The sequence below is a fragment of the Salarias fasciatus genome, chromosome 9 (genome assembly GCF_902148845.1).
Source record: "Salarias fasciatus chromosome 9, fSalaFa1.1, whole genome shotgun sequence".
NCBI classification, from domain to species: domain Eukaryota; kingdom Metazoa; phylum Chordata; class Actinopteri; order Blenniiformes; family Blenniidae; genus Salarias; species Salarias fasciatus.
In genome coordinates, this window is record NC_043753.1 from 23,521,705 (window position 1) to 23,544,537 (window position 22,833).

General features: G+C 48.1%; 2 protein-coding genes across 2 annotated transcripts; one reads left to right on the plus strand and one right to left on the minus strand.

Moving 5' to 3' along the window:
• Positions 1–9: 9 nt before the first annotated feature.
• idi1 (isopentenyl-diphosphate delta isomerase 1) lies at positions 10–3,948 on the minus strand. The gene is made up of 7 exons (XM_030099945.1): positions 3,828–3,948; positions 2,419–2,588; positions 1,519–1,691; positions 1,344–1,436; positions 1,133–1,263; positions 957–1,061; positions 10–759 (listed from the first exon to the last, which is right to left on the minus strand). Exons 2-7 carry the CDS (start codon positions 2,583–2,585, stop codon positions 547–549), a joined length of 882 nt encoding a protein of 293 aa, XP_029955805.1. The 5' UTR covers positions 2,586–2,588; positions 3,828–3,948; the 3' UTR covers positions 10–546.
• Positions 3,677–22,535, plus strand: LOC115394599 (WD repeat-containing protein 37-like). Its single transcript, XM_030099944.1, has 14 exons — positions 3,677–3,767; positions 6,354–6,656; positions 9,092–9,188; positions 9,264–9,359; positions 10,315–10,379; positions 12,756–12,894; positions 13,027–13,098; positions 13,225–13,269; positions 13,346–13,422; positions 13,513–13,747; positions 13,841–13,982; positions 20,238–20,372; positions 20,615–20,729; positions 20,819–22,535. The coding sequence occupies exons 2-14, from the start codon at positions 6,504–6,506 to the stop codon at positions 20,948–20,950; spliced, it is 1,503 nt and encodes a 500-aa protein (XP_029955804.1). The 5' UTR covers positions 3,677–3,767; positions 6,354–6,503; the 3' UTR covers positions 20,951–22,535.
• Positions 22,536–22,833: the final 298 nt, after the last annotated feature.

A 22,833-nucleotide genomic window follows, 5' to 3' on the forward strand; every position in this document is an offset into this window, starting at 1 on the left:
GCAATCAGCAGAGGAGGTGGAACCCTTTATTGTTCAAAGTTAAGTGAGAAACCTTCAAATGACACTACTTTCGGGTCTGCAGAGATACCATGAAGCCATCTGCTGCTAATGCTCACAATCAAACAGTAGTAGAAAGATTCAGCCTGTTCACTGATACCACTGTAACAATGCATTGACAGATAGTCTTTTGTGACTTCCAGACATGTTTCACCTCAGCCGATTGACCTGTTATCAGGCACTTCAAGTTTCTGTATAAAAAAATATTCTTTTCTCATTGTGGAGCCGTCGAGTGATAACGCTCATTGTCTACCTCATACATTAACATATTTCATGCCGTCTTAAAGTCAGAGTGGCTTATCGGCACGGCCTCACCTCTGATCAGCTAATCTACTGTGAAGACGAGCGCAGCTCACTAAATCCTCTCATCTCCCGGATAGCAAGATTTATGAACCACTGCGAGTCATCCGGTGCTTCTCACAGCTGGTCCGGTGCGTCAGGCGAGTGCTGCTACGACCTAAAGCTTTGAAATGACCGGAGGCCGTGCGGTTACATGCGGTGGATGGTGTCGTGGTCGATGAAGCGCTTGAGGTTGTGCAGGTCGTCCCACCACTGGAAGAGGAAGGTCTCGGCGATGAGGCTGAACCAGGGCGTGAGCTCCAGCTCGCTGCGCTTGGCCTTCTCCATCATCTCCTTCAGCTCCTCTTTGCTCACGTAGCAGTGGCTCTTGATCTCGTTGGGATCTGGATTCAGCTCCACGTCCTGCAGGGGAGGTGGGTCAAAGTTCACTCAGCTGCACACAGCGCACCACTTCAAGGTTTTCTGTATCATACGTCAGATTGATACAGTTTCTCCTCCTGAAGCATCGAGCTACAAACTGACACTGAATGTTGCAGAATGAAAACAATTATATCTTGATTTAACCTGTGAGTGTCATGGAGCTAAACCAACAACCCCACCTTCTGCATGAAGAGGATGTAGTCGATCTCATGTTCTCCCCAGACCCCGTCCGACTGAGCCTTGTAGTGGATCCGTGTCAGGTACGTCATTTCCTCTGGGGTCACCTGAGGGGCGCAGCAGGAGATCAGACACGAGCAGACGCTCACAGAAAGCCTCCTCCAGTCTGACGGTGTACCTGCTCCATGGGGATCCCCAGCTCGGCCTCCAGTCTCCTCTGAGCGGCTCTCCTCACTCCGATGGCGTCTTTCTCCTCCAGCTCGCTCTCTGTGTGTAACGGGTGGCTGCAGCATGTGTTCGTGAAACAACCTGCACGCGAAAAAGAGGTGAGGGTCCTCGAAAAACTGCGAGGTGTGATCGACTGGAGGACTCAGTGTTTCATGGCTCACCTGGAAAAGTAATTTTGGCATCTGATCTCTGCTGGAGGAGCAGCTTCTTATCACTGTTGAACAGGAACACGCTGAACGCTCTGTGCAACAAACCTGGAGACAGGAAAACCTCATCAGCCTTAAGGACAAACCACAGCTGAAAAGAGTGCAGTTTTACATGCTGAACGATGTGCACCTTTATCTATATTAGAGTTGAGGTGACAGTTTTTCTTGGTGTCCGCTCCGGTTTTTCGATCATTCTCATCGATGAGGATGCACATCTCGGACAGCAGCTGCACCTGCTTGTCATCCAGGTGATCCGTGGTGATCTCGGGCATTCTGACTGCGGACTGCAGGAGTCTCACGCCGCTGGAACAGCAGGAGAACCACGGTGGACGTTGGAACAGTGTCAAACAGTGGCTGCACATTCAACTTGATGAGCCAATATCACAATAAACTGACAGTTTACTACTCTCTCTCTCTCTCTCTCTTCTTTTTTAATTTCATAGGACTGGTGTTGCAGTCAAAAGCTGTCCTGGTCTCAACACCACATTTTCAAGGTCATGGTCTTGATTCTGTCTTTTGATGTTCTGGTCTTAGTCCAAGCATGAACTTCATATTAAGTGCAGTGGCAAACCGGAAGTTGTAATCCAAGACACGCCTCATCAATTAAAGCAACACTCAAAACTTTGAATTATTTGGTTTTTTTAACCACCCGAAAGCTACAAATGTTAAGTTATTTGTGGAAATGATCGCTGTAAACTCATTTCGCACGGCGCTACATAATTGTCAAAATTAAATTTTATTTTGAATGAGGTCGTCAAGTTAAACCTGTAGCATCCATGCTAACTTCCGGTCTGCCGTAAACAAAAAATATTCAGTATAACAAAGTATTTGTGCAGCTTATAAGAACAGTAACTAAAAAAGTGTTTCTTTGGCAATGATTTGTGGTAAATTAATCGTCGTTTAGACTAGAGCAGCTGAGTTTGAAGATCAGCTGTCATTAGCAGCTTAACCTCGATTATCTGGCTTTAAACTGTAAAACCACGACCGGAAGTGGGCCACGCGCCTCCGTCTCCATGGTCTCCTCTCTCACCTGGTTACAGCTCTGTGCGGACAGGTAAACGCTCCCCCAGGTGAACTCCTCAGTAGCGCTGCTCCACGAATGCTACTGCTTCTGCTGCTGGCGGGTACGCTTGATTTCAGCACTGCTGCTCCCTCGTGAGATATCCTCCGCAGCACCGCCCACGCGGCACGCACCATCTCCTGACCAAAACAGAAAACCAATCAGAGGGGCGGAGGACGCGGCTGGAGGGAAGACCCGGAGACAGGAGCCGCGAGGGGGCTGGATCGGGTCAGAAACAGCTGGAGCTGACGGAGGAAGATGATGGAAACTCACATTAGGACAATGACGAGTCAAACCTGCGGCCCGTGGACCAGAAGTGGTTCAGTCCAGCATGGATTAAGCATGAACATAAGGTGCCCAAATGTCCCCTCTTCCCCTGACACACTCGCTTTTCTTTGCCCATAATACTACACTTGTGTATTGTATGTAATTCAGTCTCCCTGTGCACAATTGTATCATATCCACATTATTTTTAAATAACAGATAAGAGCATGCAGCTGCTCGGCACCACAGCACGGCTCACAAAATGCACAAGTTGTTTGTTAAATTCCACTGAAAAACAGAAAAAAGAGAGAACCTGAACTCTTTAAAAGAAAATATAGCTTCATTATTACACACAGGTTTGCAGATTGCACTCAATCTGAAGACTACATGTCAGTTTTGTAAAAATGACAATATACGATATTCGTATGTAACAATTTATATTGTCACTGGCATTATGTGTCAGTATTGACAGTTTATATTGCATTAATTCTACAGATCCAGCCGAGTGCTTTCTTCACAGTGAGGCTGTTCTTGGCTTGAGTCCAGGATTTACACGGTCTCCCTGTGCATCTGTTTTTCTGTAATTAATCTGGTTTCTTCCCACATGCATCTTGATCTATCCCTCTCCTTGGAGAATCAAGTTGTTTCGTAATATATCAGGGTACACCTCCATCACAGATTGCTTAAGAGAAAATAAATAGAATAAATAAAAGGTCAAACTGCAGAACAACCTGTCTTTGACTGACAAAGTTCATCTGAATGTTTCATCAGTATGAGGTCTTGACTCACAGCAGTGAGTCCAGGCTTGAAAACATTTGTGGAGTTTGAATGTTCTCCCCATTCGTGCATAGTTTCTCATGATTCCGGCCTGTGTGACAGAGAGGTTTGACGGTTGTGGTCCTGCAGACACAGTATTTAGATGTTCTGAATGCACAGCGCTCTGGTGGATCCGGTCCTACAGACTCCAGCTCGGCTTTTCCCACACACCCTGCCTGTCAACACGCCATCGGACCAGCACAGCCTGCGCCACCCAGCCGCCTGCCAACGCCACATAAGTAAGCACAGCCTGCCGCACGCACGCGACCCGCACAGACGCCGACGAGCCGTGAACTCACTTGTAGAAACGTCGCGGTGCTGCTGGTAGATAGTCTGCGTCCTGTACTGAGCCCGGACTGTCTTTATGGCGGATCCCCGTTTTCCAACGAGCTGGCCTCCGTGCCCTGCCCGTGACGTCACCCGGAACGTGGCCGCTCATTGGCTCACGGAGTACAAACACAAACCACGTGATGCGGAAGTAATGAAATACGAGCTGTATCGAGATTTCGATGAAGTTTTGCAGCAAAAACAAGAATTTTCTTTTCCCTTCTGCTCCTGCTACGAGTACGTGTTGAGAGTTACAGTCCAGGGGCGTAAGCGGTTGAGTTTAAATTGAGCTGTCACGGCTTTTAGGCGCTCTGTGACAGACAGTCTGCATGTGGTGCTCTTTCTGTGTCCTGCTGCAGACAGGAAGTCCAGCAGGCTGTAACACATCTTTTTTAATAGCTTCACGTGCACTTCTCATTCTAATGACTTCTGCTGTAATGTGCAGTTTTGATCAGATTTTGCTTGAATGGTCTGAAAGGCTGTCATCCTCTGCCTCCTCTTTGTGTGTTGTGTCTTAGACATATGATTGCTGAACCTGGTGACAATTTGCTGTTTGTGCACAGTGATTTAAGCATTTATTCATTTGAATTTAGTTTAAAAATCTATTTACAAAATATAAAGGATTGAGATCCAAGTTGTGAATGAGACAATCTTCTTTTAATTTCCATGACTGCATAATTCAAATGTTGACTGAATCAGTTCACTCACAGTTTAGTAAATCTGACATGCATTTAGATCTGAGACCACTCAGAGCTTCACAGACAAGAAGTCAGATTTTGAAGGCAATCCTCTGACACACAGGCAGCCGGTGCAGAGATGGAAGCTCTGCTGTGAGGCGCTCCACCCTCTTTGTGTTGGTGAGGACTCTGGAACAGCTGCAGCTGTCTGACAGATTATTTACAGAGACCTGTAAACACACTGTTAAAATAATCCAGCCTGCTGATAATAAATGCATGAACAACATTTTCTGAATCTTGTTTGGTCAGAAATCCTTTAATTCTTGCAATATTCTTCAGATACTAATAAGATGATTTTGTTATTGTCCTGATGTGGTTGTTAAATTTCAGGTCTGAGTACATCATTACACCCAGATTTCTAACTTGATTTGTTGTTTGGAGTGATATGTTTGTAGCTGTTGAACAAAGGTCTCTTGTTTCACTGACATCAAATGGCTGTGATAAGAATTTGTTCAATGAAAAGATAAAGCACAAGCGAAGCACATGCCCTCCAAAAACCCACAGAACTGAGGCAGATATGTTATCAATATTCGGGTAAAAAGTGAAGGGAAAAGGAAACAGGATACCTGCTGACTACTCAAGACTAAAAAAACTTATTTTTGATTGAATAATCGAGATGAATATGATGTTTTTTGGGGGGGTTATATGTACATCAACATATTTGGTGTGGATTTAAGCAGAGCCGCCTGAGTGCACAGTGAGGTGGGGAGTGAGGAGTACATGTCTGTGGATGTACAAGACTGTGAAATAGGTTCAGGCAGGTGTGGAAAAAATGCCCCAAACCAGAAATGCTTTCAAAAAATAGACACGCTATTGAGTTTTTTTTTTTTCCCTCTGGGAAGAAAAAGCCCAGTGATTGAACAGAAGAGGAATTTATATTTGATGTGACGTCAGTTCTGCTCATGATGTTTTGGTTCCAAATGTCACGGAGCTCTAAATCCAGGAGATCGTACGCCTGTAGGACCTAAACCAAGAGTATTTATTCTTCTGAACACTGAAGGCTTATCTTAGCCGCCTGTTAGAGGGAATCATTGCTTCACATTTTCGAGCCAATCAGCTACTTCTCATACAGAAAAATAGAAAAGTTTTCTGGACGTTAATGCTGGGATGTTTTGCAGCCATCAAACAAGAAAACATTAAAAACACATTGAAATCTGCCACTTAATACACACGTCAAAAACAAAAAAAAAAACAAAAAAAAAAAAACAAGGGTCCATCCCAGAAATAACCAACAGATCAATACAAGGTGCTTTAACTCATTGATTTCTAAAAGAAAAGCTGTTTTTTTGATCGAAAGTATAGATAAAAGTAACAGAAAAAACCAGACTGTCTGTTGGAACAGCATCAGACTGTCCAGGAGCTGGAGGAGGAGGAGCACAGGCACGACCTCCAGCACTCTGCGAACGAGCTGCTAAAGAAGAAGAAAGTGAAAACTGTGACAAATATGTAGTCGAACTAGAATGGAATGGGACACCTCTTGGAGTAATTTCAACGAAAGAGTGCTCACATCCCCCTCAGCAATAAGCAGTGCACTGCAATAAAGAATGACTTTGTCATCTATAATGAAGTTGGATGAGAAGAGAAGTGAATTTTTAAAACTGTTAATAGAGTCATTCTAATGTGTAAAGTCACTTTGATTCAGTGGAGATTTTAAAGATATTGCACCACAGTGTATCATGTTATCTTCTTTTTCAGGCCAGCCCAGTTCCTCCTGAAGCTGTAAACCTGAATATGTCTCTCCCCCCCTCCCCCCCCCTGCAGGCAGGCGGTGCTGACACCCAACAGGTCTGACCTCCCCGGCTGCCAGCCAACCAGCGAGCCCGGCCCGTGTTTACCTGCGCGTCAGGTGGGCCGCCAGCAGGGGAGGGGGGAGGCAGAGCCGGGGCCGGGGCCGCCCAGCAGGTAGGAGGCATGCCGGTGGAGGGCGGGAGCAGCAGCGGCTCCGCGTCGGCCGCCCGCCACCCCAAGCAGAAGCGCAAGGCTCACAGTCTGTCCATCCGGCGCACCAACAGCACCGAGGAGCGGCCGCCGGGCGTCCAGCGAGGAGACATGCTGGAGGGACAGGTGAGGGCTCAGGGGTCAGGGGTCAGGGTGGGGGAGGGGGCCGCTCTGGGGGTCACCTCTGCAGCTTCAGTGTGCCGAACGCTGAGGATTCCTCTGGAAGGTTTCTGTCGGCCTGCAGAGTTCAGCTCCAGCCGGTTCAGCAGCATTGCTCCGCGCCGCCGCCGTGTTTGTGTGATAGACTTTCTGATATTTAGCTTTCAGCATGACTGACTGACAGCGTTCTGCTGACTTGTCTTGCATATCAAGCATGGGAAACCTGTGTCATTGCCGCTGAATCCCTCCGTATCCAGTCAAGCGCTCTTTTCCTTCAGGGCCCTTTGTTTATTGGATTTGATGGTTAGTTTACTGAGGGATGTGGCGTAGAGCCTGGCAGTAATCCCTGAGTGTTATGAAGAGCTGGGAGAGCTGTCAGCTTTAGAAGTTCAAGCTCATCGTCATCCTGTACGTCAGGAAAACATGTTTCCCCGCAGAGTAGAAGTCTTTCCTGAGCGGATCAGTTACTGATTCGTACGTCTGAAAACAGAGGATCTCGCTTTGAAAGCCGTACAGTTAGTGATTAACCTTCTCCAAACTTAAATTAAAGCTGCCATTGATTCGTCTCTCCCAGAAAGAGAAGACTGAGGCCTTTGTCACCTGCAGCTGTGCGCTCCCGGCGATGGAACGGTCACGCCGGGTTACTGCTCACATTATAAAAAAGCAGTTTGTGTTTGTTCAACAACATCCTGGTCGTTGACTTCGGGGAGGGACGCTGGCAGATAAGACCAACAATGGCTCAGAGTTTTTTTACACTGCATGCCATGTGTGTGTGTTTTTTTTTTTTCCTTGTTCCAGTCAGACCAGAGAGAGTGATGTCTGATAGCGTTCATCTCCCAGCAGCTCTCTGACCCTCAGCTCCTCACTTTCTCCTGCCCTGGAGTGATTCGGCAGCTCGGTTTGCAGCGGCCTGTTGTCTCATCAACTTTTAATATGGGCCGCTTGTTCACGTCTGATTGGCCTTTTCAACGCTCCTTTTTGTCCACCGCCAGACTACACACACACACACACACATGCACACACAGATCTATTTTCTCCTCTAATGCTGCCTTCCTGGTCAGAGTACGCTGCAGGTTTAAGAGCTACGACTAAGCAGCTTTCAGTTCATAACGGCTGCTTGTTATTTGCTGATAGGCCTATTTTTTTTTTTTTTCCCCCTCCTTTCGAGTGTGGGGACATGTGTCTCTGACATGAGGCGGGCCGCGAGCGTCGGGCTCTGGTCTGGAGCACACACACTCCAGCGTTGGGTTCTGCGGCCGCGCTCAGGCCGACCTGTCACACACAGACTCCCCCGGCCGCTGCTTTAAAGGACGCTCGCAGACCGCCGCTCAGCCGATCGCTGTTTATGTGGAGGAGTTCACCATGGAGGTGAGAGCTGAACTGGTCTGACTGGTTAAAGGGCCGTTACAGACAGCTGCTGCTGTGTGAAATTACTTTTGCTGGAACGTAAGCGGGGCGGTCGTACCGATAAGACGGTTAATTATAACACTCTTACAGAACAGACTCTTTAATGTGGTGCAATATCTTCAGCAGTTTTAAGAAGGCTCACCACGCTGCGTCATTTAGTGCTGTACGTATTTCACACTATAACATGGACCCTGATCCTGTTATCTGACTGTTATTTCTTGAGAATATTGTTTAAAATGTTGGGATGAAAGCTGTCATCATGTAAAGTTTCAGTGTGAATCTGTCACTGCGTGATCCAGATGTTGGCTTCTTCAGGCTCCTGAACTCCAAATCTAGCAAAATATAACCATGATTTACAGACAAAGGCTGGGGAGGAGAAAAAGTGATGCAGAGGAACAGTAGCTCATCAAAAAACAACTTTTATGAAGAAATCATTCTTATTGAGCAAAAGACTCGGTCCTCAGCACTGGAGCTGATTATTCCCCTTGAGGAAATGAGCCGCCGACCCCCAGTATGGTGTGAGATGTGGTGAGGTGACATGAATGCGTCAGAGCTGATGAATGAATATAAAGCACGCCACAGTCGTGTTTAATAAATCCAGTCATACATTTTGAATTGGTCCTTATTCGAACCATTTTGGAAATTTAATCTAAAATGTAAGTATTTAAAGTTACTACGGTATATTATACTTAAATTTCATGTTTGTGTGTGGAAAGTGATAATCAAGTTGTGAAATTAATCTTTTTCATTTATCTTCTTTAAAAAAAGTAATGTCTGTGGTCTTCTCTTGTACAAACAGCAACATATCCACAGTATGTAATGTTTCCACTTTCTGGAATATAAATTCAGTCTGATGTATTTTTGCTTGAACAGATCATGACAGAATAACAGACCTTTGACATCAAGATTTATAATGCCAGACACAAAGAAGGAGTTGTGTGTGTTTTCTGTTATTTCCTCGTCAGTCAGTCATGTCTGGTTGTTTTCCCCTCCAGGACTCCAAGCTGCCCCTCGCCTTGAGGAACAACCTTCTGGACCTGTTCGGCCAGATCGAGCGCGAGTTTGAGAACCTCTACATTGAGAACCTTGAGCGTGAGTGTGCCCGTGGCGCCGCGCCGCGTCGCGCTCGCTGTGTCCACCGCTGACGGCCTGACGCTCCCGTTACAGTGCGAAGAGAAATCGAGTCTCTGAACGAGCGTCTGACCGGAGATGGACAGACGGTGGACGGAGGGGACCCCACCAAGGGAGCCCTGAAGACCAAAGGTCGGCACAAAAACACGTTTTATTCCTAAATATCAGGCTCTAACGGGGCTTCCTGTGGACTTACTGTCTCCGCTCACACAGCAGTGACCCGAGATAACGTGTTCATTCATGGTTTACACGCTTTCTTCCTCCTCATACCTGCGTGATTATCTCCCCATCATGGTACACTTGAAATGAATGCTAACTTGATGTTGCCGGCCGGTGAATAAACAGCCTTCTCAAGGTCAAAGTACGCACGCTGTTTTGATTTTTCTGCAGCAATATTCGCAGCTAATAGCCTGATCTGAGATTAGCTGAAGTGCTTCGTTACGAGGCCGATTCCTAGCGTTGTGTAAGCAGTGGCTCGTTTTAAACGGGATTTGACCTTTAGTGGTTCAGTTCAGTTTTACGTTAGTGAAAACAGGGACATCTTACGGTACTTTTATTGTGAAAAACCGAGTGTCCTGAAGCAGCTCTAACTGAGGAGCCTGAGAGCTGAAAGCTCAGGGAACCGAGGAACCTCCAGGACACCAGCCCTCTGAGAACCAAGTGTTCTGCTCTCACTGCAAATTTTTCCATCAGTTTAGAGTTTTGTTTTTTTTTTTTCTAAATAGTTATTTGGACTTGGAGACTCACAGTGACTGATGGGCCTGATCGCAGGGAATTATAGCCGTCCGGTTCAGAGGAAACAGACGCATTGTGTAGTTTTTTTCACTGTCGCTCTGAGCCAACATGTTTCTGCTTTAAAGTGACACGACGCAGCTGAAGCTCCAGCTCTCCGTGCTGCGATGTCAGGGAGGTAAATCGTTAGCGCTCTCTCCGTCAGGGAAACACAGCTGTTGCCGTCGCTGCTCTGATGTTGCCACAGTGAAAAGTTTCTGGGTTTTATTCGTCTCACAGCCTGTATCTGAACCTGTAGACTGCTCCGGTCAGTCACAGCGTGTGTCTGAGTGTTGTTTGTGTGTCCGTCCCACAGCCAGTCACAGCACCAGCCAGCTGTCCCAGAAGCTGAAGACCACCTACAAAGCTTCCACCAGCAAGGTACGGCGGACGCCGCCTCCGTCTCCCCGTGCGTTCGTGTCTGTCCTCTTCAGGACCGAACCTGTCCGAGCCCTCCTCTGAACGCTGCTCCTGTTCGCACGATGAAATGGTGAATCTGTGACCGTCTCCTCTCCGGTGCAGTGCTTGTACACTTTCCAGGGCAAAATAGGCGGACCTTGCGGCTTCAGTGTGGCCACATGGGAGTTGTGGGGCGGAGATTCATGGGTAACTTCCTGAATGCTCTGTTTGTCACTAAGCATCATGGGAAACAGCCGAGTCTCTTAACGCTGCTGCGACCTTGACTCCCCGTCTCCTCTGAGTGAAGGGCTGCTTTTGTCAAATCTTGGAAACACGTCGTCCTGTTGCTATATTTGATACTTTCAATCTCAAAGTTTATGACTTTGACCACTTGAGCCTCGTTTTCGCCGTAGAAGCGGCGTCAGCTGTCAGAAAAGAGTGACGTGGAAGTCAGATGGCTTTTTCCTTCATCACTACAGTCGTATTTCCAAAACCAGACTCATTCCTGATGACAAATTAAAAGACATATCAAGCTTTTACAATAAATCTGAACTTCATTCCATCAAAATCTTATCTTAGCACCTGAACCACTTTATTCAGAAAGTTATCTTGATATGTGCTTTCTGTGTTTTTTGTATTGATTTAATTAAAAACAAAAGCTCAACTTCCTGGAACTTTCTAACTATAATTTTTGTTCCTGTTGTATGCAAATATTGCTGCTGATTTCAGGGAAACTCCCAAATTCTTTGGTCTGATACCTTGAGTCTCTCTAGTGTTTGGTAAAGTGGTGTCAAACAAACCAACTTGAGGTAAAAAACATAAAACATTGATAAAGCTTTATCGCTCCCGTTCTTAGAAAAAAGTGTTCAACAGAAAAAAAAATCCAGTGATTTATTGATTATTTTGTTGCAGTTTTACTGGTTGAGCTTCATTGACAATTGATAAACTAAAAAGAGGAAATAAAAAAGGTTTTAGCAGCTACAGAATTAAAAAAGTCTGCACTCCACAGTAGCAGCTTCAACTCTCGCCCGTTGCGAGCTTTTTAAACAGCGGCTCACGCTTCACGCCTCTCTGTGTGTGAAAAGTCGTCTGAAAGTGAAGTGAAACTGCTCGTCGGCAGCCAGAGGACACCGGGATCAGGCCGGGACTTCTTAGATTAACCTCCTGTCAGGACTAGCCGCCATACTCCGTAATGTACAGCTAACCTCTCAGCCGGCCAAAAAACGTGACCAAAAACTAATTTTCCCGGGACTCCGGGGACCCGGAACTAATGACCTGCACTAACCGGCGCCGCGGCGCGCCGCAGCGGCGACCTTGACTGGAGCGGGCCGCCTCATCCAGACCCTGATCGCGCTGCACTCATTGTGTTCTAATGACAGGAAGCGAATGTGACAGCGTTGCGCTGTAGTGTGGAGATACACTCTCGGGGCAGGACGGGAGTGTGTGTGTTAACACAGCCTGACACATGTGAGCCAGATGCTCGGCCGCCGCGTCTGACGGCCGCCGCCGACGGACGCTTATTGCCGTGGTCAGCCGGGCAGCGGGTCGCCCCTCCGCCGCTGCAGCTGCGGACCCCGGGGCCCTCGGAGCCAAATCCAGTCCGGAGAGCGGACTGACCGTCCTCACACTCGCACTGGATGCGACACATGAGCAGAGTCGATATTAATGTCCTGCCACATGCGGCCTGAGCCTCTGGGTTGACGTGTTTATTTGTGTTTCTGGGCCTGCGTCTCTTTGGGCTGCTTTAAAACTTAAAAAACGTCTTCAGATTTCACATTTTTAACAGCCAATCAAATTTTAGGACATTTATCTCAATGCAACAAGTGCAGTTGATGATCATCTTTAGTGTGCGTTAAAATACGTCCCACAATTCCACTGAAACACACTGAATAAAATCTCTCCAGTTATTAGAAACAATCATTATCATTGGCTGACCTTCTGCTCTCATCCGGTGACACAGGCCCTGAAACTACAACCTGACCTTTGACCTGTTGTTGAAGAACCACAACATGCATCTGTGGATGCTGAGAAGCTCCTCAGCCTGCAGTTTGTTTACCTAACCAGCTTTTTAAATCCAGCTGCAGGGTCATAAATATTTGGGACTGTCTCCATTCCCAGTGTTTGAGCCCCGCGTTGTGAACCAGGATGAGCTTCAAGGGCGAACTTTCACTTTTTCACTTTTAAACTAGGAGTGAAGGAACTAAAACACACTCCTCAGGGCATTAAAGTATCAATGTGCAAATATTTATGATCCTGACTGCGTCTGCATCAAACCCAGCTGTTCTGTGTTGGTCTGAGCCGAGCCGCAGTCCCACATACAGACGGTGATCACGGCCCCGGCCGCTGTGTGTCGCTCAGATCGTGTCCAGCTTCAAAGCCACCACGGGCTCCCGGGCGCTGTGCCAGCTCCTCAAGGAGTACATGGGCCACCGGGACGGGATCTGGGACCTGAGCGTGACCCGGACCCAGCCGGTGGTGCTGGGCACCGCCTCGGCAGGTACAGCCGCCCTCTCTGCATCGCGGTGGCTCTTCTCCAGCACAGTTCTTGTGTTCATTCTCAATTTCCCACCAAATTCATCAACCTGAGCTGTCCCACGCCGTCAGCACGTTTTCTTTACCCCCCCTCCAGACCACTCGGCTCTGCTGTGGAGCATAGAGACGGGGAAATGTCTGCTGAGGTACGCCGGCCACGCCGGATCAGGTAAGCTCAGTTTTAAAAGTCTGATGAACTGAAATCAAACGAAATTCCTCCTTTATGAGAACGTTCCGGTCAGCAGCAGCAGCTTCACTGAGTGACTTTGCGTCGTCGTCGATTTCCTCCTTGCAGTCAACTCCATCAAGTTCCACCCCACGGAGCAGATGGCCCTCACAGGTACGCCTGTTTCTGCTGCATCTGTTGACTCCAGCAGCCTCTCCGTGTTCACGTGCGCTCTCACATGCCTCCGCAGCCTCCGGGGACCAGACGGCTCACATCTGGCGCTACATGGTGCAGCTTCCCGCCCCTCAGCCGCCGCCAGATGTCAGCGTGAGTATCTGTGGACTGCTCAGTACTTACTGTCAAGTTCTGCGCTCGGGTGTTCAAAATAAGCCTCTTCGCCGTCTCGTCCTCCGTCAGGCGCCGTGTGAGGACGACCAGGACTCGTCGGACAGGGAGGAGGGCGAGGTGGACGGCGAGGGTCCGTGCGAGGTCCCCACCGTGCGGGTGGCCACGGCCACCCTGAAGAGCCACCAGGGCGTGGTGATCGCAGCCGACTGGCTGGTGGGAGGCCGGCAGGTGGTGACGGCCTCCTGGGACCGGGCCGCCAACCTGTACGAGGTGGAGACGTCCGAGCTGGTGCACACGCTCACAGGTACGCAGCAGGAAGCCGCCTCCGACCGGCCAACACCCACAAAACCCGGACGAGCGGACGCCGTTCACGCGGCTGCGTTGTTGCTGTTTGCAGGTCACGACCAGGAGCTGACCCACTGCTGCACCCACCCCACCCAGCGCCTGGTGGTCACCTCCTCCAGGGACACCACCTTCCGGCTGTGGGACTTCAGAGACCCGTCCATCCACTCCGTCAACGTCTTCCAGGGACACACTGAGTGAGTCGCAGTCTGTTGTCAGCCCACCGGGTGGTGCTGTAGCATCTCTCCACTCCGATTCCCTTCAGCACATTACTTTATTCTGATTTTTTTTCCCCTCCAGTTTTACATTAATCTCCAGCCCCGTTCGCTCTAAGCCAAATCCTCCACTTGCTTCTCGTTCATTACCGAGCACTTCAACGTTTCGCTCCTCTTCCGTACCTCTCTTTCTCCGCTCGCTCTCCCGTTCGTTTATCTGTCCGTTTCCGCGTTAATCCCCCCCCACTCTGTGTAATTTGGCACTTCGCTCGCTGTTAACACTCAATTGCAGCCGCTCATTTCAGAACGACGACTTGTCAGGCTCGTCGGCGCCTTTCAGCGGCGGCGCTCCTCGAGAGGCGTGGGGAGCGTGCACGTGCGCGCGCGCGCGCGTCTACACGTGTCTGCTGGCGGGCGGCTGCTCTCTGGCAGCCTTTGATTGCGAGTGCGGGGATTACGTGGAGCTCATTATGGACGACCCCAACATGTATAATTCCTGCGGATCCCGCTCTAATTCTCTCCCATAGACAATTGCTGTAATGAGATTAAGCCCCAGTGTTTCACAGTCAACAACAGCCCCCCCCCCCCTCTCTTTGTTCCCCCCCTCCCTTTATTCTGATTTTCTTCCCAAGTGGCTACTTTCAAAGCCACAAACCTCCAGATAAATGTAATGGTTCCCCGTGTGTCTGCAGAGGAGGATGTTTAGATAAGGACCGAAAAGCAAATCCCAGAATAAGAGTCATCGAGGAAAAATACCTGAATTGACTTTTTAAGTTCGCAATTTCAGAAGTTTTGATTTGTTATACCACAGTTTGGAATATCGCAGTAATTACATTTTTTTTTCAGATATATATAATACTGAGAAAATCTTCATTTTATCATGAAGGAACATGAATTAGGTCAATAGTGTAATAAGAATAAAAAAATAATCTAAAGAAAAGTACTGATTTCCGTACGCAACATCATATTCTCTCTTAAAACATCCAACTGTACCATACTTTGTGCATTAAAATAAATGTTAAATAATTAATGTAAACAGTAGTAGCTGTTTGGATTAATATGCACTGAAAACAAAATTCATGTGCAAATTACAGGCTTTTTTATTAAAAATGTTCATCTCCACAACACCAAAAACAAATTCACTTCCCAGTTTTATCTCCTGCTCATTTAATTTCTTAGAAAAAAAATCTTAATAAAAATTCCACTGAAAACTAGAAGTGTTTCTCGCTGTGACCACTAGGAGGCAGTGTTGTAAACCATTTTCCACCATTTCTTCATGAAAGAAGTCAAACTGAATGCAAGAATGTGTTAGCCAATCCTGCTAACAATTCAAATCTATATTTTTATAGATTTTTAGCCTGAGTGGGTTTGAACACAAACATTAGCAGGATGATACACATAATTATCAATTCTGTGCCAACGTTTTCTTCTATTAACAAAAGTTTAAAAGATAAGAATACATCATGCACATGCTTGCAAATTTAAGTTAGTTTGAAGATTATTTGTTCTGCATTTACATTTATAAAAGATTTTATATCTGAATTCAGTGAATTTCTGAATAAACGTGCAGTGTTCGGCCTCCTTCCCAACATGGCGCTGTAACCACAGGCGTTAAGCGCGTGTGTGTGCGCACGTGTGTGTTGCTCTCTCTGGGGAGCGACAGCAGCACTTAGCGTCTTCTTAGTCCCACCGCTCAGCACAAACAACCAAGTGCCTCAACCTGTCAGCATCGTCTACCTGAATGCTTTCGTTTACATTCTGCCCGTGCGCTCGTCACTCCGGGCGCGCACGTTGTGAAGGCTCCCAGATTTTCTGGCATTAGCGGCACTTGTTCGGATCAAAGTGTTGAGCGCCAGAACAAATCCTCCAGCTGACTTTGCGTAAGTCTGCATGTTGGGGATGATGTGGGAGGAATTAGCCGACCGTTGTCAGTTTGGCCACTGAGTTTAAGGATGTCCCACTAACCCAGAAATGTCACAGTCATTGTAGTTCAGGGGCCACACCACTTTAGTTACATCTCTGTTGGACTGTTTATTAAAAAAATACTGTAAAGTATCCTCTAAACCTTTAACAACTTCCACTACAGTCATGATTTTCTCCATTCTGATTAAAATAAAGCTGATAGTGTAATCAGTTTCCCATAATGTTGTAGAATGGTGAAAGATTTTACATCTTCACTAAATGAATATGACAACTGTCCCATCCACTATACCTATCTAATTACCAAACTGCAAAAAAAACCAAAAAAAAAAAACAACAAGTTGAACAGAATTCTAAACATTTATGAAGGAATATTTCAGTAGTTTTTGTTAAAACTACAAACAGGAAGGGGAAATGTAAAACTGATTGGGCCTTTCATCCCATTTTCTCAGACGTGAACCTTAATAGAGAAAAGGAAAGACGGGAAAGTGACATTAACATAAGCTCACTGCAGAACGAATGGGCGTGAGTGTGCCGGGGAGCCAGCTGTGTGACCAGATCAGACACATGAAGAGCATTTGAAGTGGAGGGACCGTCATGTTTCTGTGGACAAACCAAACAGAGTTCCAACTCACCCTGACAAGCATTAAAAAAACACACAGGATCAACTATTTCTGGAAGAGTTCCTCAAAGTGTACGACATGAAATGCATCGTATTGTGTTTTTGTTACACGCAGAAACCGTAAAATGTTGTTTGGCCGCTAGTGGGCGCTGTTGGTTGTCTCAGTCTCTCTGCCGTCTGTATTTTAGCTGTATCTTCAGTTTGTCCCGCTCCTCCTCTCCGTTCCTCTCCTCCGCTCCTTCTCTTCCCTGCTCCTCCACTCCGTCGGGGGGAGTCGTGACCTTGGCTGTCAGAGACACTGCGGAGCATTAAGCAGTGCTGAACGCTTCCCTCCTTCCTTCCTCACACCCATTTGAAAACCCTTTAACCTTAATCAACCTTTTAATCAATTACCTTGTCTGATTACGCTGCTCACACACCTCCCACCCAGCGCCCCCCCCCCCAGTCTCTCTCCGCTGCTCTAGTATTCCCAGGTGGGATGTTCCCCGCAATGTCAGAAGGTGCCTGTAACGATACGGCGGCTTCCTCCTGCCCCGGCGCTCTAATAGGACAAAGTTTAGTCCACTAATGAGCCCTTAATGCCATGTCAATTTGAATTAGCGGGGAAGCCACTTTCAGCTGGAAAGACTCGAAATCAGTGATGTGTGTGTGTCACTGTGTGTGCCTGTGTGTGTGTGTTAACCTTAATCAAGAATCAGGAATCCTCTCCAACCCTTCCTCCATGAATGAGCAGGAACAAAGAGGAGGGAGCCCTTGACATGTAGTAATAGAAATATTAAAAGTCTATTAAATGAATGGCTAGCTCTGACCTCGTGTGAAGCACGAGGCGAATCGCGGCGGGCCGGGCGAAGAGGCGTGGGAGGACGGCGCCGCGGCGGGCATATGGAGAACGCCGCAGTCTCCGGTGGGCTCGGCGCCACATGTCAGCATGCACAGTCAGAGTTACAGTTTTACACAGCTGAAAGGTCAAACACACAAATGATGACAAGTTATTACATTGAGTGTGGTTACATTATGTTTTTAATTGGGAATTGGTTGATTCTGAATTAAAGGTGCGGTTGGCAGGATTTTGCTAGTCAATGCTAATTTTTCTGTGTTTTCTTTGGATTAAATGTTAGAGTATCCAGTGATAATCCTTTAGGAGTGTAGCATAATTGCACTACCGCAAGGGCGCAGCGTTTCCATCTGTCTTTGTTCTGAGCTGAAAAGGAATCTTGACAGCTCCAGGTATCTTTGACCAATCAGAAGAGCCCCTGAGGCTCTAACCGTGATTGGTCGAGGGGCGTTCGTCGCACGTTCTCGTGGGAGGGGCTTAACTTGCGTAAGGGCATGATGTCAGAGAAAACAGGACAGGATTGGCTGTGCTGGGTTTCAAATCGCCATCTTAGATGGGTCAAATCGCCATCTTGCTTAGGTAACCCTAAGCAAGATGGCGGAGATGCCGAATCCTGCCTACAGCACCTTTAAGTAATTCAGAATTATATTCATGAGCGTTGTGTTTACATGGGAAAAACGAAGGACTAAGGCTGAATCCCATTTCACCCCTTAGCCCTTCCCCTTGGCCCTACCCCTCGTTTTGCGCGTTCACGTGGAGGGGTAGGAGTGTCCCAATTGTCATTATGACGGAGGGGTAGGGCCAAGAAAGAGGGCCAGTCACCCCTCCAAAAGGAGATTCTCGAGAGGCACACTCCAAACGGAGGGGTATCGGCCGATGGCGAGGGGCGCTTGTTCTTTCAGCCTAGATCATGCCTGGCGGGCGGGGTTAATTCACTTCCGCATTGACTGGAGTGATCGTTTCCACACCCGCGCATTCCAGGCGCATTCCAAACACAACAGATAGACGATTATTTTCAATAAACTGGTTTCTTCAACACGGCCCGCCTGGAATGCGCGGGTGGGAAACGAGCGCCCCCGCCAATGCGGAAGTGAACTAACCCCACGGTCCAGGTGAACAAAACAAGCGCCCCTCGCCACCGGCGCCACTGGATGACAGATTTCTCAGAAAGCCTTCCAAGATCGGCAAGATGGCGGCGTCCGCAACGAAAGACGTTCATAAATGTCAGTATTTTGTCAATTAATAAAGTTTTAAAATGTAAGAAAAACATTCTTCTTCGGCAGATAATTGTCGCATCTGCCTACGTCATCGGCAGCGGCGACTACTGATGACGTACGCGATTGTCGGAGGGGTGTCCCAATTCGGAGGGGTTGACTTTCTCCCCTACCCCTTAGCACTCCGTTTCATAGGCGGAGGGCCAAGGGGAAGGGCCAAGGGGAAGGGCTAAGGGGTGAAATGGGATTCGGCCTAAATCCTCTCTCACGCTGGGGTCTATGCAACATTCTGATTGGACGGGGCGGCCGTGACGTAGTGACATCTCCCGGAAGTAAACAGCGTTTTTCCCTTCTTACCTTCTCAATCAACTTTGACGCTACAGCTTTGAAAATGTCCGCGTTGTTAAGCGCCCGTGGATTTGCTCTTTCATTACATCAGATTCTTCTAAAACTGCCGTTAAATAAATCGTCTCCACACGAGTCGAAACGCGGACCGCAGGCCGCCATCTTGGAATACTGCGTCATGACGACGGAGCATGCGCAGAACGACCAGAATGAAGTCGCGCCTAATTAGCATATAATTCCGTTTCTAAAGGAGAATAAACCCGCCGACCTATTTCGATTTAAACTTAATTCTGAATAAAGTTTTCAGGCGTTTAAATGGTCATTTTAGAGCGGAATTAAGCTTTATTCAGATTTATAGAGGAATAAAAGTCCCATGTAAAGACACGGATTTAAGGTTTCATCATATTTAAAAAGTCCAATTTATTATAAAAAATTGCAGTCTAAAAGAAAATATTTGATATCATTAAATTAGAAAAAAAATTTCTAAAGCTGCTTGAATAATGTAAAGTTTGAAGTATTGGCAAAATGTTATGATATTGAGTTGGGCATTTTATTACAGTTTTGGCAAGTTATTAGACTTTATTGCATTTAAAATAAATAAAATCATGACACTACTGGTTGTTTCAGCTGAACCTAGAGTTGAACAGGGGACCATCTCACTGTGGGATAGGAGTTCTAACCACTTAAAGCCTTAAACGCTACACACACACATTAGCGGTAACTTCCCCGCCTGTACTGGAACAGCTGTATTGAATCTAAAGCTGGTAAATGGTGGGTGACGAGCGTCTCTGTAACAGTGTGTAAATCGTGGAGAGCGAGGCCAGAAGCCGCTCTTCATGGCGTCTCGACAGCTCCGACGCGTTCGACGTGTGAACGTCGCGGAGCGGCGTGTTGAGCCGTCTCTTTGGTCTGACAGCTCCACCTGTGTGACGGCGGCTCGAGATCCCGTCAGCGTCTCCCTCCTCACAAAGCGGAGGTGATAGCTCGCAGTGTTCGAAACGCCGCCGTGAATCCTGCGAGCTGCTGGAGGCTGCAGTGTTATCTCTGGGACCGTACACGTGATACTTCCTCCCCAGCTTCACCGCGGTCACACGTTCGATTCCGCCTCCTCTTCCAGGTGTATTACTGTCATGTGAGAAGGTGCAAATAGAGCCGTCTGTAATCAACTCGGAAAACTTTCTTCTCTCTCCTGAACGACGAGTTGGTTCATCTGAAGCATTCCACTGTAGTCACTGTGTGTGTGTGTGTGTGTGTGTGTGCGTGTGTGTGCGTGCGTGCGTGCGTGCGTGTGTCCTCCGCAGCACCGTGACATCCGCCGTGTTCACGGTGGGAGACAACGTGGTCTCCGGCAGCGACGATCGCACCGTCAAGGTGTGGGACCTGAAGAACATGCGGTCGCCCATAGCAACCATCCGCACCGACTCGGCCGTCAACAGGTAGGCCTGACGAGTGGAACGCTGTCAGTGACGTCACAATTCTTTAAAATTATTACAAATTCTGGTTTTATTAATCAACAAATAGATGTATGTGTGTTTTAGAAACAAAATACTTTTTTCATTATTTGGGGTTTTTAAGCTCCCTAAATAAAATGAAGATCCTGAATACTTTGTAAACTTTGCTTCCGTGTCCTCTTTTTTGTGCTGCAGTCTGACATCACTCCGTGTTCTTGTCTCTCCAGAATCAGCGTTTCTGCCAACCAGAGGATCATCGCGCTGCCACACGACAACCGGCAGGTGCGCCTGTTCGACATGAGCGGCGTGAGGCTGGCCAGACTTCCCCGCAGCAACCGGATGGTGAGAGAGAGCCGGACGTGGCCAAGCGTCGGCGGCGGCGCGCCGTCAGGGGGCGGAGTCTGACCTGTCTGTCGCTGTCACTGTTGCAGGGTCACCGGCGGATGGTGTGCTGCACCGCCTGGAACGAGGAGAACCAGTCGTGCAACCTGTTCACCTGCGGCTTCGACCGGCAGGCCATCGGCTGGAACATCAACATCCCGGCGCTGCTGCAGGAGAAGTGAGGAGGCGGCGCCGGGACCGGCGCCGCCTCCTCCCTGTACATACACACGGCGGGTCGCCACGGCAACGCTGTCCGTGGCCTCGGACACGCCGGCACCCCTCCCCTCCCCTCCCCCCGCCCCGACTGAGCCCCAAGCTGTGAACCACTTCCGCCCGTCGTCCCGGTCCGTGCTGCTTTCCTGGAGCGCGGGATTCCAGAGCGTCCTCCTGAGCGGCCGGCGCTTTAGAGGCCACGGCGCCGACCTCCGGCTCCTGACCCCTCTGACCTTATTTAGCATGGATTGTGAGTCGTGGCGTGGTTAGGCTGCCCCCCACATCCTCGCCCCTCCCCGTAGACGTGCTGTGTTCATCCCTGAATCCACAGTCGCTGGAGAGTTACTGCCGATCGGTCGCTTGTTGCATGGAGATCAGCTCAGATTGTTACCTGTAAAGTTGAGAGAGAAGAAGCCGAGACAGACTGTAGAATATAATGAGTGTGTATATATTTATATATACAAGAGGATATGGCTGATTATTGGATCTGAGGAGGAAGACGGTGTGATTCTGTGAATTGTTTTTTCTTTTTTTTTTTTCACCATTGTACTAAACATATCACGTTCAGGCCTGCCATGATGAGTTGTCTTAAAGCGAGCGGGACACGAGGCGTGCGCCCTCACCCGCTCTCCTCTCATATTCACTGTTTCATCCAGTCACTCTGCCTTCTTCCATGTTTACAGTGGAGTTTCTTTAAGGAAAACGTGTCTTTATTCTGCCTTTCTGTTGAGGAGGAAAGCAATAACAGGAAAGGAGCGCGGCGCCATCACTGTACAGGTCTGCCTCCATGTTGCTCGGCTCGATGTCGATGTTTTGATTCCCCCCTCTGAACTCCGCGCCTTCCCGTCGCTCGTCACCCCAAAGAACAGAAGCAATAAGCAGCTGCTGGGTGTTTCCGGTGTTCGGAGCGGCGGCGGCGGCGGCCTCTGGGTGACTGTAACTTGACTGAATCATAGGAAACAGTTTGTTCCACTTGTGCAATATCCTCCACCTTAAAGTCATGCTGTAGTTTCTGATCACATGTTTAACTTATTCGCTGTAAATGTGTGTGTGGCCGGTGTCCGTGTAGCTCAGTACCCCAGCCGTTCGCCGCTGTGTGCACTCAGTAGAGCCGGGGCGTGTTTAGAGGAAGCATGAAGCTCAAAGGAGAAACCTGAATAAAGCTGTTGAATTGCCTTACCCTCTGCATTGGAAGCCGCAGCATGAGCCTTATCCATCCCAGCGTCAGTGCACTTTTCCAAACGCTTGTCAAATAACTAATTGTGATCCTCAGCTCAGAGCAGATAGGATTTTTTTTTTTAATTCTCAGTCCTGCTCCCGCCGGTGTCGCCGTCATTCCGATCCGATGCTCCTCCTGCTGGAATTCTGATTGAGAGTTGATCCATTAAATGGCGGCGTGCCAGCCTGTAGCGGCACCAGAAAGAGAGAAGCAAAGTGAATAGGCTCCGCTCCACCGTCTCCAGTCAAACTTCATTACATGTGGTCTACTTTGCATACTTTATTGTGAGGGGTACATGCTCTCCGACACGTTCCAATAAAAACCTGTGAGTTCCTTTTCCAAGTCTCACTTTCTTTCTTTTTTTTTTAAACAGATCTTTGTCAATTGTATTGGGTAAAATGTGATTTCGCTCTTTCTTCATGCAGAGGACTGAAATGATGACGTGAGTGTTAATGAGAGTAGATCCAGACTCTGCCTGGAAGAAGAGGAGAGAAGACAGAGAGAAGAGGTCTGAAAGGGGAAGATAAAGACTGGAGCTGACTGAAGCTCCATGCTGGTTTTCTACCTGGTGTAGCGGATCCTCAGCTGGTTGGAGAGGAGCAGGGTGGTCTCACACTCCGAGTCTCTGTGGAG

What these genes read in the sequence shown, in the direction of transcription:
- idi1 (XM_030099945.1), bottom strand. Translation starts at nt 2,585, where the DNA reads ATGGTGCGTGCCGCGTGGGCGGTGCTGCGGAGGATATCTCACGAGGGA. An exon ending in CAACTCTAATATAGATAAAG is followed by an intron (nt 1,437 to 1,518) that starts GTGCACATCGTT and finishes TCCTGTCTCCAG; the next exon opens with GTTTGTTGCACAGAGCGTTC. An exon ending in ACATCCTCTTCATGCAGAAG is followed by an intron (nt 760 to 956) that starts GTGGGGTTGTTG and finishes CCTCCCCTGCAG; the next exon opens with GACGTGGAGCTGAATCCAGA.
- LOC115394599 (XM_030099944.1), top strand. Translation starts at nt 6,504, where the DNA reads ATGCCGGTGGAGGGCGGGAGCAGCAGCGGCTCCGCGTCGGCCGCCCGC. An exon ending in GAGACATGCTGGAGGGACAG is followed by an intron (nt 6,657 to 9,091) that starts GTGAGGGCTCAG and finishes TTTCCCCTCCAG; the next exon opens with GACTCCAAGCTGCCCCTCGC. An exon ending in ACCGACTCGGCCGTCAACAG is followed by an intron (nt 20,373 to 20,614) that starts GTAGGCCTGACG and finishes TTGTCTCTCCAG; the next exon opens with AATCAGCGTTTCTGCCAACC.